This window comes from Ornithodoros turicata, chromosome 5, assembly GCF_037126465.1.
Source record: "Ornithodoros turicata isolate Travis chromosome 5, ASM3712646v1, whole genome shotgun sequence".
Classification (NCBI taxonomy): domain Eukaryota; kingdom Metazoa; phylum Arthropoda; class Arachnida; order Ixodida; family Argasidae; genus Ornithodoros; species Ornithodoros turicata.
This window is the reverse complement of record NC_088205.1, coordinates 57,599,153-57,610,472: the sequence shown is the minus strand read 5'-3', so window position 1 is coordinate 57,610,472 and position 11,320 is coordinate 57,599,153. Positions and strand designations below refer to the sequence as shown.

The 11,320-nt window shown below is 44.6% G+C and overlaps 1 protein-coding gene across 1 annotated transcript; it reads left to right on the top strand.

The window, feature by feature from the left end:
* The first annotated feature begins 1,595 nt into the window (after window positions 1–1,595).
* LOC135396074 (domesticated amidase effector 2-like) lies at window positions 1,596–11,115 on the top strand. The gene is made up of 4 exons (XM_064627112.1): window positions 1,596–1,725; window positions 10,316–10,545; window positions 10,620–10,748; window positions 10,826–11,115. Exons 1-4 carry the CDS (start codon window positions 1,674–1,676, stop codon window positions 10,907–10,909), a joined length of 495 nt encoding a protein of 164 aa, XP_064483182.1. The 5' UTR covers window positions 1,596–1,673; the 3' UTR covers window positions 10,910–11,115.
* Window positions 11,116–11,320: the final 205 nt, after the last annotated feature.

Genomic DNA, 11,320 nt, shown 5'->3' with positions numbered 1-11,320 from the left:
ACTCCCATAGGCCCCTGTGTCTTCAGAATGACGCCATGATAGAGACGGTCAGCGCCATCCATCTGTTGAGCGGACCACTACGATTGTAAATAAATGACGTCAGGGATGACGTCACCACTATGAATAATAAGTAGTGCATAATTAGCCATGGCACGTTTATATTCGCGCACTGTGTTTGCGTTGTATACCCTTTCCCTCATCCAAGCAACAACACCAGACGGGAATAAAGAAAAATAAATCACATCAGGTTTAATTAAATATATCAATTCGAAATACATAGAGTTATCACAGATTTATACAATTCCAGACTGAAGGGCATCGTGATGACAACAATGAAATTAGGAAGGTTCACTTAAGTTCCATTTCTCTCCTAGAGCTACACGTACACGTGGTGATTAGACGCTTGCATTTATTCAGTGAGTGGCTATTATAGGTAAGTTGCAACGAAACGTGGCATCGTTGCGTTGGTGCACCGCTGATTCCTGCTAACACTCACGCTATCATGGCCGCACTTCCTATGACGAAATTTTTTTCGCGGGGCCAGCAACAGGGGATGCATTGCATTTTTCTGTTCACACAAGTTATTCTTGGTCTACAGCTCCGAGATGTGAACGTCGTTTTCTGTTGAACCCAAAAAGTGTACCAACTCAGTATTACAATGCACGGACACAGAGATGCACGGATAAACACCGTAAACATGCCCACTGTGACACATGCGCAAAGGGAGCAGGACACGGAAATGTACTCGGGTGGTAGATGATTTTGTATACGCTCGTATGTGCACGAGCGGAGCAACAGACAGTTTTTTCTACATTGAAATTATGAATAACCTACTAGTACACACACAAGCCACGCCCATGTTGTAAAGTTTTTCTGTTTACTACCGTACCTCTACTGTCAACACCCAGGGTCGCTCGCGCCTCTTGCTGGTGGCCTTGCCGATGGGTTCGATTTGGTATTTTCGCTTGTTTTCGCTACCAGTTTAGATGCACCTTGGTTACCCCATTGACACGCTCTTGGTTCGGCAAAAACACAGTGTGTCTCTGCAAGACATCAATGTTCCACGGTGTTAGCAACACCTCTGGAGGCCACAGTGCAAAGCCAGTAAGTACAGATACAAATATACAAATGAGCGAATGCTCCATTCCTGGACGTGAGGCATATGTTTACAAGTCGAGCGTGCCACAGTCCCAGTTGTGGACAGCCGTTGCGTGCTTGTTGGCTCTCATCGGCAGAGCGTAGGGATCGATTAGCTTAGCTTAGCTCAGCTTAGCTTAGCGATGGTTTGCTTTCGATCGATCGATTATGCTGCTGACTGATGCACGCAGCTGACTGACCGACCGACAAGACGCAATGCTCCAGTCGATCAAACGGCAGCCACGTCGAAGCAACTATCGCATATTTGTGGGGAAATTGAACCGCATTTTCCCAGCGGAAAGTGACTGTGGAATCATTGGCCGTGGCAAACGTTGAGTAGCGGCGGAACATTAAAGGATGATGAAACATCGTGATAACATTGTCATCCTTCTATTTATTGCTGTTGTTGTTCGCCATAAAATCAAGCAGGAAATAGATGATGTCATGTTATTTCCACGTTACCACCGCTCACACCCTTATTGGCGCGGGTACATAAGCTCTAGCACGACGATTCATCAAACATTCATCGCGAGAAAATGAAGTTTTTAATAGTATCCACAGCGGCGTTACTGCTGGCTTTAGTGACGGGTAAGTGAACTTCTTCAATAGCAGTGTGTTGGGCTTTGGCACATCCTGTTATTTCTTGCAAATCACCAGCAAGGTAGAAATGTAGTTCGGATATTCGTTATTTGGAATTGTGTTTGGGGTACTGTTCTTTCTCAGTAATCGCTGCTCTTTGCTTTTCTTAAGACTACTGGGGGCTTGGTGACACATGAGTGGATCGTAAGTATTAGGGAATATCCAGAATTCGGACAATACAGGAAAGTATCTCGCTAGAGGCGTGATGCTATGCGTCCAGCAGTGAAGCGTCCACCACATTGAGACTTTCACCTCTCTAATCAGAGTAAATCCACATCCACTTCTCCCAAACGTCTCCTTTTGTGTTCTGCTGCTTTTGTTTGTTCATTCCGTCACCATTCCTACGATCCGAATCCCGACACCGACCGTGCAGTCTGAGTAACTCTGGGTTTTCCCCAGAAGCACGGTCTCACGCCTCCGAACAGCATGCCGCCACGCCAGGCAGGCAAACAACGCGGCAACTAATTGCTCCGTCTGACGGCTGTGATTTTTTGTTGGTGGTCTCGGCTGTGCTCTGCGCCGAAAACTCATCTTGAGCGGTAGATAGCGCTATGGGAACTGCGGGCGCAGAGAAGCTAGTACTCCCCGTAAGAAAATTATTTTCTATTTTATATACACTGGTTATGGACAACGTTCTACTCTATGCACTGTAAAGTTTTGCGAACTGAACTCGGAAATTTGCCAAGTAGATGTCACAGTTATACCCCACCAATGTGAAGAAAGTGCCGAATTTAATCAAATTCATGATATTTGACAAGGATATTCAAGAGCTATCCCATCGGAACAAATAGCCGAACATCATTCTCTTTGGAGCACCCCGAGCATAGCGCGCGACGACTTTTTGAGCGCGATCGCTGTCAGATCGACGAGAGGAACTTGGAAACCCAGCCCACAGAATGATAGTAGAAAAAGTGACAGTTCCCGAAATTGGGAAAGGGAAGGCATGATCCCAGCGGAAGCCAGATGCGATAAGCCATGTCTGTGTTATCTCTTTCTACTATCCCTGTGTGGGCCAGGTTTCCAACCTCCTTTCGTCGGGCTGACACCGACTGCGCGGAAAAATTCGTCGCGCGCTATGCTGCGGGTGCGGCGTAAAGCATGATGTTTGGCTATTCTTTCCGATGAGATAGCTCCTCAATATCTCTGTCAATTATCATGAATTTGAGTAAATTCGACACTCTTGGCATTGGTGTGGTAAAAAAGTGACCTTTACTTGTCAAAGATCAGTTTGCAAAAATTTACGCAATTAAACTTGCATGACATTCGCATCAAGAGGCGGCAAAAGCCTAGTACGTACAAATGCCCTTTACTGCATGAACCTAGGTGGTGTGTTTTTGTTGTCAAACCACGAAAAATACGGGCTCGGTTCGGGTTTGCGTTGCTTGGATTTCGTTCCGGTTCAGTTCCCGTTCGGCCACACCGAAAATCGAACTGGTTAACAAACCGGTCCGCTGCCCCGAACCGGTTCAACGCTTCCATTTTATATCTCCCATAAAACTGCTTTTATCAGGAAATCCGTAGCTAAGCTTACTGCTGTTTTCTGCATTGACGTTTTTAGTGGTCCGGTACTCCCTTTAGCGAGTGAAAGGAGAAATGGATCAACACTTGCAAATAGCGTCCACGCTGATGAAGTGCTGTAGTCCTTTCCCTTTCTGTTCCCAAAACCTCTTTTTTCACACGCACAGTGCCAGCAAGATACACTTAAAGGAAGCTCAATAAGATGGACAGCATTCAGGGATGTGCATGGATACATTTTTTGAGTATTTAAATTAGAATACAAAATACTTTGTTGAAAGGGGTATTTAAATACTCTTCATAAATACTTTTCAATTAGAGTATTTAAATACAAAATATAAATACAGTATTTAAATACCGTAACTACTACCATAAATACTGTAAGATGGCATCTGGATGGCATATGAAGATGGCACCTGGAATTACAGAAATAATGATGGTTATAACAACAAATCAGCAACTAACAATAACATTTATTTGTTAGATTATCATGGCGATTTTAAGATTAGAAATTTCTCGAAGATTGCGTCTTTTAGGTATCTTCTGGTCGGCCTCACAATCAGATTCGCAAAGGCGAACAGCATCTCTACAGGTGCCGATGAACAAGGGTTTGTGCTAAATTTGATGAGGATGCTTCGTACAACAAGGTAATCGGGTAGTCGCGTCCGTTGTCCGCAACAGCAGTGAAAGAGCGGTTGTCGCATGCGCATGCTGGCGCGACCACGGCATAACTGCGCCGGAAACTCGCCCTTTCGCTTCATATCCCCACCCCCTTGCCCGTCTTCCCGAAAGGACAAATGCAGGGCAATTTTAGGATATGAGTCAGTACATTCTGTATATATAGGAGTATTTATAAAGCATTTACGAGAATGAGTACCCGAAAGTTGGTATTTAAATATAATTATAAATACATTTTTCTAGTATTTTTCTATTTAAATACAAAGTATAAATAGATGTATATATATCTTAAATAGTATTTTAATTACAATGTATTTAAATACTGTCCATCCCTGACAGCATTATACATAGACGACGGTACCTGCCGGCACACTGCATTCGCAGCGTGAATCGATCTGAAACCGTACTGAAGCATTTTGAAATAAGTCTGGCAGCCTTGCTCTGTCCGAGCTCACAGCAGTGTACCAATTAATCCACAACACAAAGGCAATGTGTCACGACACAACTGCACTACCAGTAAACAGAAATACATTTATTGTTCAAAACCACGACCAATCAAACAGGCACCATCATGCGTTCGCGCCTTCTCCACTTCTCATGTTTCTGACTTGTTTAATCTTTAGTGCTCACGCGTAAAGGGAAATGTTGGACGCTTGCTTAATCACATATTCGTCCTATAGAGCTACACAACTGGCCTACTCCATTCCTGCTTTATTCGTCCTACCGCCTCCTCTCTGAAGAGCAGATGCCGCTGCGCGTGCGCGCGGTGCTAGCCGCTGCGGTCACGAGGACAACTGCATTTCAACGTGTTAAAAAAGGCTCTGAAAGCATACTTACCATACGTCGTCGTTTGACTGCTAGGTGAAAATTTGCGATATCCATGATTCGTCCCAATGTCCAACGGGGACACCAATGTGTCCTCGTTCGGGGATTGAGAGGCACTTGAAATCTTATGTTGATTTCTTTTATGTCTGAACCGTTTTGTTGCGAACCGTTTACCTCAATTATTTTTTCCGGTTCCGCTCCGGTTCGGGTTCAACAGCGTCATAAAAATTGCGGTTCGGGTTCGGTTCCGGCAAAAATTATGGTCGGGTACGGTTTTCGGTTCGGGTTCGATTCGACACCCTAATTATAATTCCACGACACGTTTTCTGGACACCCTTTATATACTACACAGAAAATGCAATGAATTTGTATAGAGCTTTGAACTAGCAGATCCTATATGCTCGGCAAGTAGGTTTCTGCGCAGCAGAAGAGGGCGAGGTTGTAAAGTGACGTGCCACGCTTCCATTCGCCAAGGCCCATGTCGACTCCACGTGCGAGGCACAGAATGGTAAACAGTAGGAAACCCGCCATACGTTTCGTGTGTTTTCCGTTTTGTTGAGTGTTAAGTACCTGCTGTATTTATGACTGTACACATAGGTGGGGAAGTTACTTTTATTTTGTGGTGCACTACCGTTACTCACTACTTTTTCAAAAAGTAACGCGTTACGTTATTCGTTACTGTTGCGATAGTAGTTAACGCGTTACTAACGCCGTTACTTCTAATAAGTAATGCCGTTACTTTTGCATTACTTCACCAGTTGTCGTTATAATATGTACCATTTTGGTTGAGTTACATAAGTGCATTCCGCAAACCAATACAAGAAATGTTGCGCACAACCAAAAGTCACGCATGAACACAACTTACATGTCCGATTTATTGCAACGCAGAAGTAGTTGATGTTCAAAATTGAGCTTCGCCCGTTTGTCTGAGAGGACGCCTAATGAACAGTGGTGCTCCTTGTGAAGGTTGATAGAGATGGTGACCTTTTATCTCACACAGTACAAATCCAAACAGCCAATGCCTGGGTACTCTGTTACTTGTTCAGAGGGCAGAGGCTATTTTTCTGTCGCTTTTGCCCCATTCATCCGAGAAATACCAGAGGGAGTGTGGTAAACATAGGTGAACAAAACAAAACAGAGTTGACTAACAAAGGTGCCATCTCAATCAGGGTAGGTCAATAGCTTTTCTTTTGCGTTCTTCGTGGGTGCCGATGTGACCTTCTTCTCATTGTTGAAGATGAATAGAAAAAATCGGGGATTTTCCCGTATTCTGCAGGCACTATATCCCAGACTTGCGCGTAACGCGTTACTAGTAATTGCGTTACTTGTAATCAATTACTTTTATGAGTAATTTTTAGAGTAATCAGTTACTTTACTGTCAAAGTAATTTCTCGAGTAATCAATTACTTTTCCGAGTAATCGATTACTCAGTAATTCATTACTTTTCCGGTAGAGATTAACTCATCTTTCAGATGTTCTGCCCCAAGTCGAGACCCTCGTGCAGTGAGTATTTTTTGGACCGTTCTACTATACCAAGCGGAGGTCATTGTAATAAGGTTATGGAATTTCAGGGTCTCCCTCCCTAATCTCTTACTACACCAGTGTGGTGGTACCATTGTGGTAGCTTTGGAGGTGTAGTGAGTCATGGGAAGATCCACGCAATGCTCTTCTACAATCGGGTCAACGTCTTCCCAGGCGATAATAAAGTAGACATACAGATCTACTTGTCCTGCGCGTTTTTTTCTTGTTTTTTTGTTTTTGTTTTTCGTGTTATTTCAGTTGTTCCGCTGTTGAACGATTTCTTTCTTTCTTTCCCTCACTCTGAGGCACACAAAGACGGGTATAATTTGCGTGAATGCAGAGTAACGACCGGAGTAACGCGTTACTTTTCTACTCGTTACTCAATTACATTTGGAGTACAGTAATTGGTAACGGTAATCAGTTACTTTTTCCGTACAAGTAACGGTAACGGTAATCAATTACTTTTTTCGAGTAACGGGCACAAGTCTGCAGTATATCCTCACTCAAGCTTTCAAGTTTAGATGATGAACGAATGTTCCCGAACACGCAATAACGCATAACGCCATACGCAATAACGCCGTTACGCGTTAGTTAGTAAAAATGTAGTGACGTTACGTTACTCGTTACTTTTCTCCCAAATGTAACGCGTTACCATATTTCACTACTCCAATGTAACGCGTTACCGGTAACGCACTACTTTGTAACGCGTTGCTCCCCACCTATGACTGTACATCATCGCATTTCGATGTAGTGTCGGCCGCGCCGACGATGCTGCTGGCGTGTACAAACGGCGTTCTATGGCTGGGGGAGTGTTTGTGTCCATGAGTGTTGTGCTGTCTTTATAGTGGCTACACAAACAGTGTTCAAACATGGTGCACTACAAAGGCTATGCCTTTGTGGCAGAGCGACGAGCACCACAGCAGGTTACAGTTTAATTTTTGTGCGGCCCAATAGAAGTTCTAACGACTAATAACAGTGGAGTCTCACAGTTTACCAGGAACGAACCTCGTCATTGTCCGTTTGGGTGTCACTGCCACAGTATCAGGCTCCTGTTGCCTCACATTGTAATATACAAGTTTGTACGCGTTCTGAGGCACTTTTGTCTTGGCCCCGTCGTATATGGTAGTTTAGAGCATTGTAGCTGCCATCTGACTACATTTATCACTTCTGTGAGGGCACTTGCAGTTCGCCTTAGTTGCCTACTCCGCGATACCATAATCTGAACGAAACGGGAAAACTGTTTGCGGAATTCTTAGAGGCGCTCGTTTCTGTTTGTCCCTCCGCTGTCCGTTTTGTAACACTTTGTAGCGTTTGTTGCACCTTTGCCGGGGAATTCTCACACGAACGAACTTATTAATAGCCGAACACTTAAAACTACTTTTTTTACTATACCTGGAGTAGCTTGTCCCGCAATAAGCGTGCTCACATCGCCATTTTTTTCTCCTATCACGACCATCATCATCATCATCATCATCAAACTCCAGCAAACATTATGCGTTAATCTTCCGTTTGTCTTTCTTCGATAAACCAAGGTCATCCCCAACCAAAAGTGGGCCCTCTGATACAGAAATGAGAGCTTTTTTGGCCCTCCTGGAGACACTCTCTGCATCGAATGTTCCTTCGTTTACCTCTATGAAGCGCGCACATGGTTCTTCCGGCCAGTCAAAAGCGTTCTAAAACGTCACCGTGACGTCATGCACATTGACTTCGCGGACTTGCGGAGCGTATGTGCTTTGAATTGACGAACATGAATGACAACAATGGACCCTTTCCGACTAATACGCATTTGCTCAGCCAGTGCTGCCATGTTTTGGGGTAGGTAATATGTGTCAAGGTTGCGCAGACATTCGAGGCCGACGGTTGACGACACTTCCCAAGCAACATGCCAAATATGGCCCAGCATTGGCAAAACGTTGGCTAGCCAGACTGGCCAAACACTTTCCAAGTTTGGCCAAAGAGTATGGGACCAGTGTGGCATTGGTTCCTTGGCCAAAGGTTTGGCTGGCCAATGTGTGCCGAAACACAGGCCTGCCGAAGGAGCACACCAGATGTGGGCCAATATTGGGGTGAGTTTGACTAGCCAAAGTTGCCATAAATGGTCTAAGCTAGGCCAGAGAGTTTGGTAATGGGATTTGTTCCTTTTGCCAAAAAGGCCAACACTTGGTATGTATTTGGTTGGCCAACAACTGCCCAAATATGTTCCCCAGGTTTCGATTGTTTTGTTATTTGTGCGAAATTTACTTTTCTTGACGTGGGAAGCCACGTGAGTGGCTGACTACAAGCACTGACGCGCCACTGACACCCGTCTTTAGCTCTGTGGCCAGCGAGAGTGTTGTATACCCCACCTGCCTCACATCGGCACTGGGGGGTGAGGGGTAAGCGCCTCAGTTAGCGAACTGAGTGGAACATATACTCAAATACACACTATGCAGAGCATGTTCACCAAGTGTTTAGTGGGGCGTAAAACGTTTGTAACGGTGACGAGGATACGTCTTTGCAATTAAGCCGTGCATCTGCAAAGAGTCAAGTATAGCCAACAACTTTCCTGGCATCCTTTCATGTGAAATACTGTGTTTGTAATTCAGACTCTCGTTTCCAATGTAATTACCTGAGCGGAGCTGTTAAACCAGGTTTACTCTGTTGCTCGAAGAGTGTTACTCATAAATACTTTGCACAGACAGCAGCACGCTTACGTTGAAAACACGTAATGCTCTCAAGTGAATCTTAATAACTTCTGACCAGGGGCTTTATCTCCATCAGATATATTTGATATATTTTAGGGATTGTTACGAGTTTTGCCAAGGTATGCATGCTGTAAAAGAAGTTAAGGGTTCTGGCCCGCATCTCATGGGCTCGCGGTGTAGGCAGTCTGCCGCCATTGGTTTTTCCTTGTCATTAAACGCTAGGCACTCCACCCTTACGGACGTCTCCTCCTTCTTATTCAATACTTGCCATACATGGTTGCCAAGCTATTGCCAATCATTGTCTGACAGAAGGCTGACATACCGAAAAAGTTGCTTTGTTGGCCAAGCAACCTGCTGCCACACTTATTTGCCATGTGCTTGCCAACAGTGTGCCAGGCCAGTGCGGGACATTGCTCTGCATTTCTGAACTTTATTTAATTTTATATTTTTCACTGAATGTCGACGTTGTTTGCAAACCACAGCAAGTGCATTCCTCACGATGCGTTATGCAACTTTGAAAACTTGACATCGCACTTTGTCCGAAAACAACTTGATTTACTCAATCTATTGGCACAAATCAGGCCAACGTGATTGTACCATACATGGCACCAAATCATTTACCAAACTTTGGTATGCCAAACTTTGGCCAACCTCAAATTTTATTTTGGTGGCCAAAGAACCTGCTGGCCAAAGGCCTACCAGACCCCTGCCAACCTCTGGCCATTGGCCACTGTTTGCTTGGGTTTGTACTCGTAATCAGTACAATATGCTTTCGCTCTTTCCGCATTCTTTTTGCAATCTTCTTCTCGCTACTTTCCCACGCGACGTGCCAGTCCGAAAAATGCCCCTCGCTCATTTGGGGACAAAATACGAGGTTTTGCATTCCGACGCCGGGGGCGACATGTACATGGAAAAGGCCCATGGTGTTTTGTAACCACAGTGTACAGAAAAAAAAAATTCCCTGATTCATGATTCGTCTGTAGGAAATTTCTAGAGTTCTGCTAATTAAAAGTAGAGTCACTAAATAAGCATCGCTTGGGCACCCGTTCTGAGACCATTCCTCCAATTTCACTCCCAGACTTCGCCTTCTCGCTGGAGGCGGGGCGTTAATGTGTCAGATCCTATATACACTATCGTAACACACCGCGCGCTGAGCTACAGACGTGGGCAACACTGAATAAATAAGTTAACATTTGCACGTTCAAGATGAAGGTAGACTCTGTTCTTATTTGTGTCTGTGCCTGTTCGCAATGTAGGCGGCTACCGTCCTAAAGCCACTTCTGTTCACATGTGAGTAAAGAAAACATTTTCCACAGGTATCCTTGGAACTCCAGGGCGTGGACAGCGCCGCCTCTTGCCCCCCTCTCGGTACTCCGATCCCGGGTTGTCACCAGATGCCGGGTTCATTCAATGCGCAGACCCAACTCCGTTAGTGGGTCAATGGGTTATCAACCGTTACGACGATAAGGAATGTCTGTCTCTGGTCAAGGAAAAATGCGGAAACCTGGTACAGTATACTACGCAACAGTGGCACGAAGGCATAAAGGTATGCTGCAGTGGGTGAATTCTTGCTCTATGTCCCTTACAAATGTAGGGCTATTTGTGTTTTTCTTTCTGCAGGTACGTGAAAATTGCGGTGATATCCCCCGGTGGACGGCCATTGCAACCTTCACCGCTGGATGGGACATATATCTAAGATGGGGTGGTCATGCAGCCATTTTTGAATCCTGCACTCCAGATGGCATCTGGGTAGGTCACCATCATACGTTCTTCACTGTAACAGCCATAGTCGTGCGTTGATATTGAGTGCCACTCGGTTAATGCAGGTTTACGACCAGAATGCCACCCATCCAGTACACAGATGGCGCTTCAACAATTATGACAACCTCTTCACTATTCGGGTGCGGTAGGAAAGTACGTCAGGAAAAAGAAGTGTGTGATCCAATATGTACCTTATGTCTGATTGCTTGCCTTGCAAAATAACTGGTCTGCATCTTCCTTTTGTTCTTGCGGTGTTGCGCCCGAAAGGGTATATATATATATATATATATATATATTTTAATCTATGTGTTAAATTGTCCAATAAATAAATTAGTTTTTGTTAACGTTCCTGTAATCTGTAGTCCAAGTCTTATTATTTCACTTTTATATATATATATATATATATCAGGGAAAAAATGGCCAGAGCTCTTTGGCTGCACGTATAGCATGTGTTTGTAACTGGACAGCGTGGCCAACCGCGGCGAGCAGTTTTTATCTACATCACCACCACCACCACCAGTACTGAACAGCTGTTTCGACTTTATTGAAAATGCAGTGAA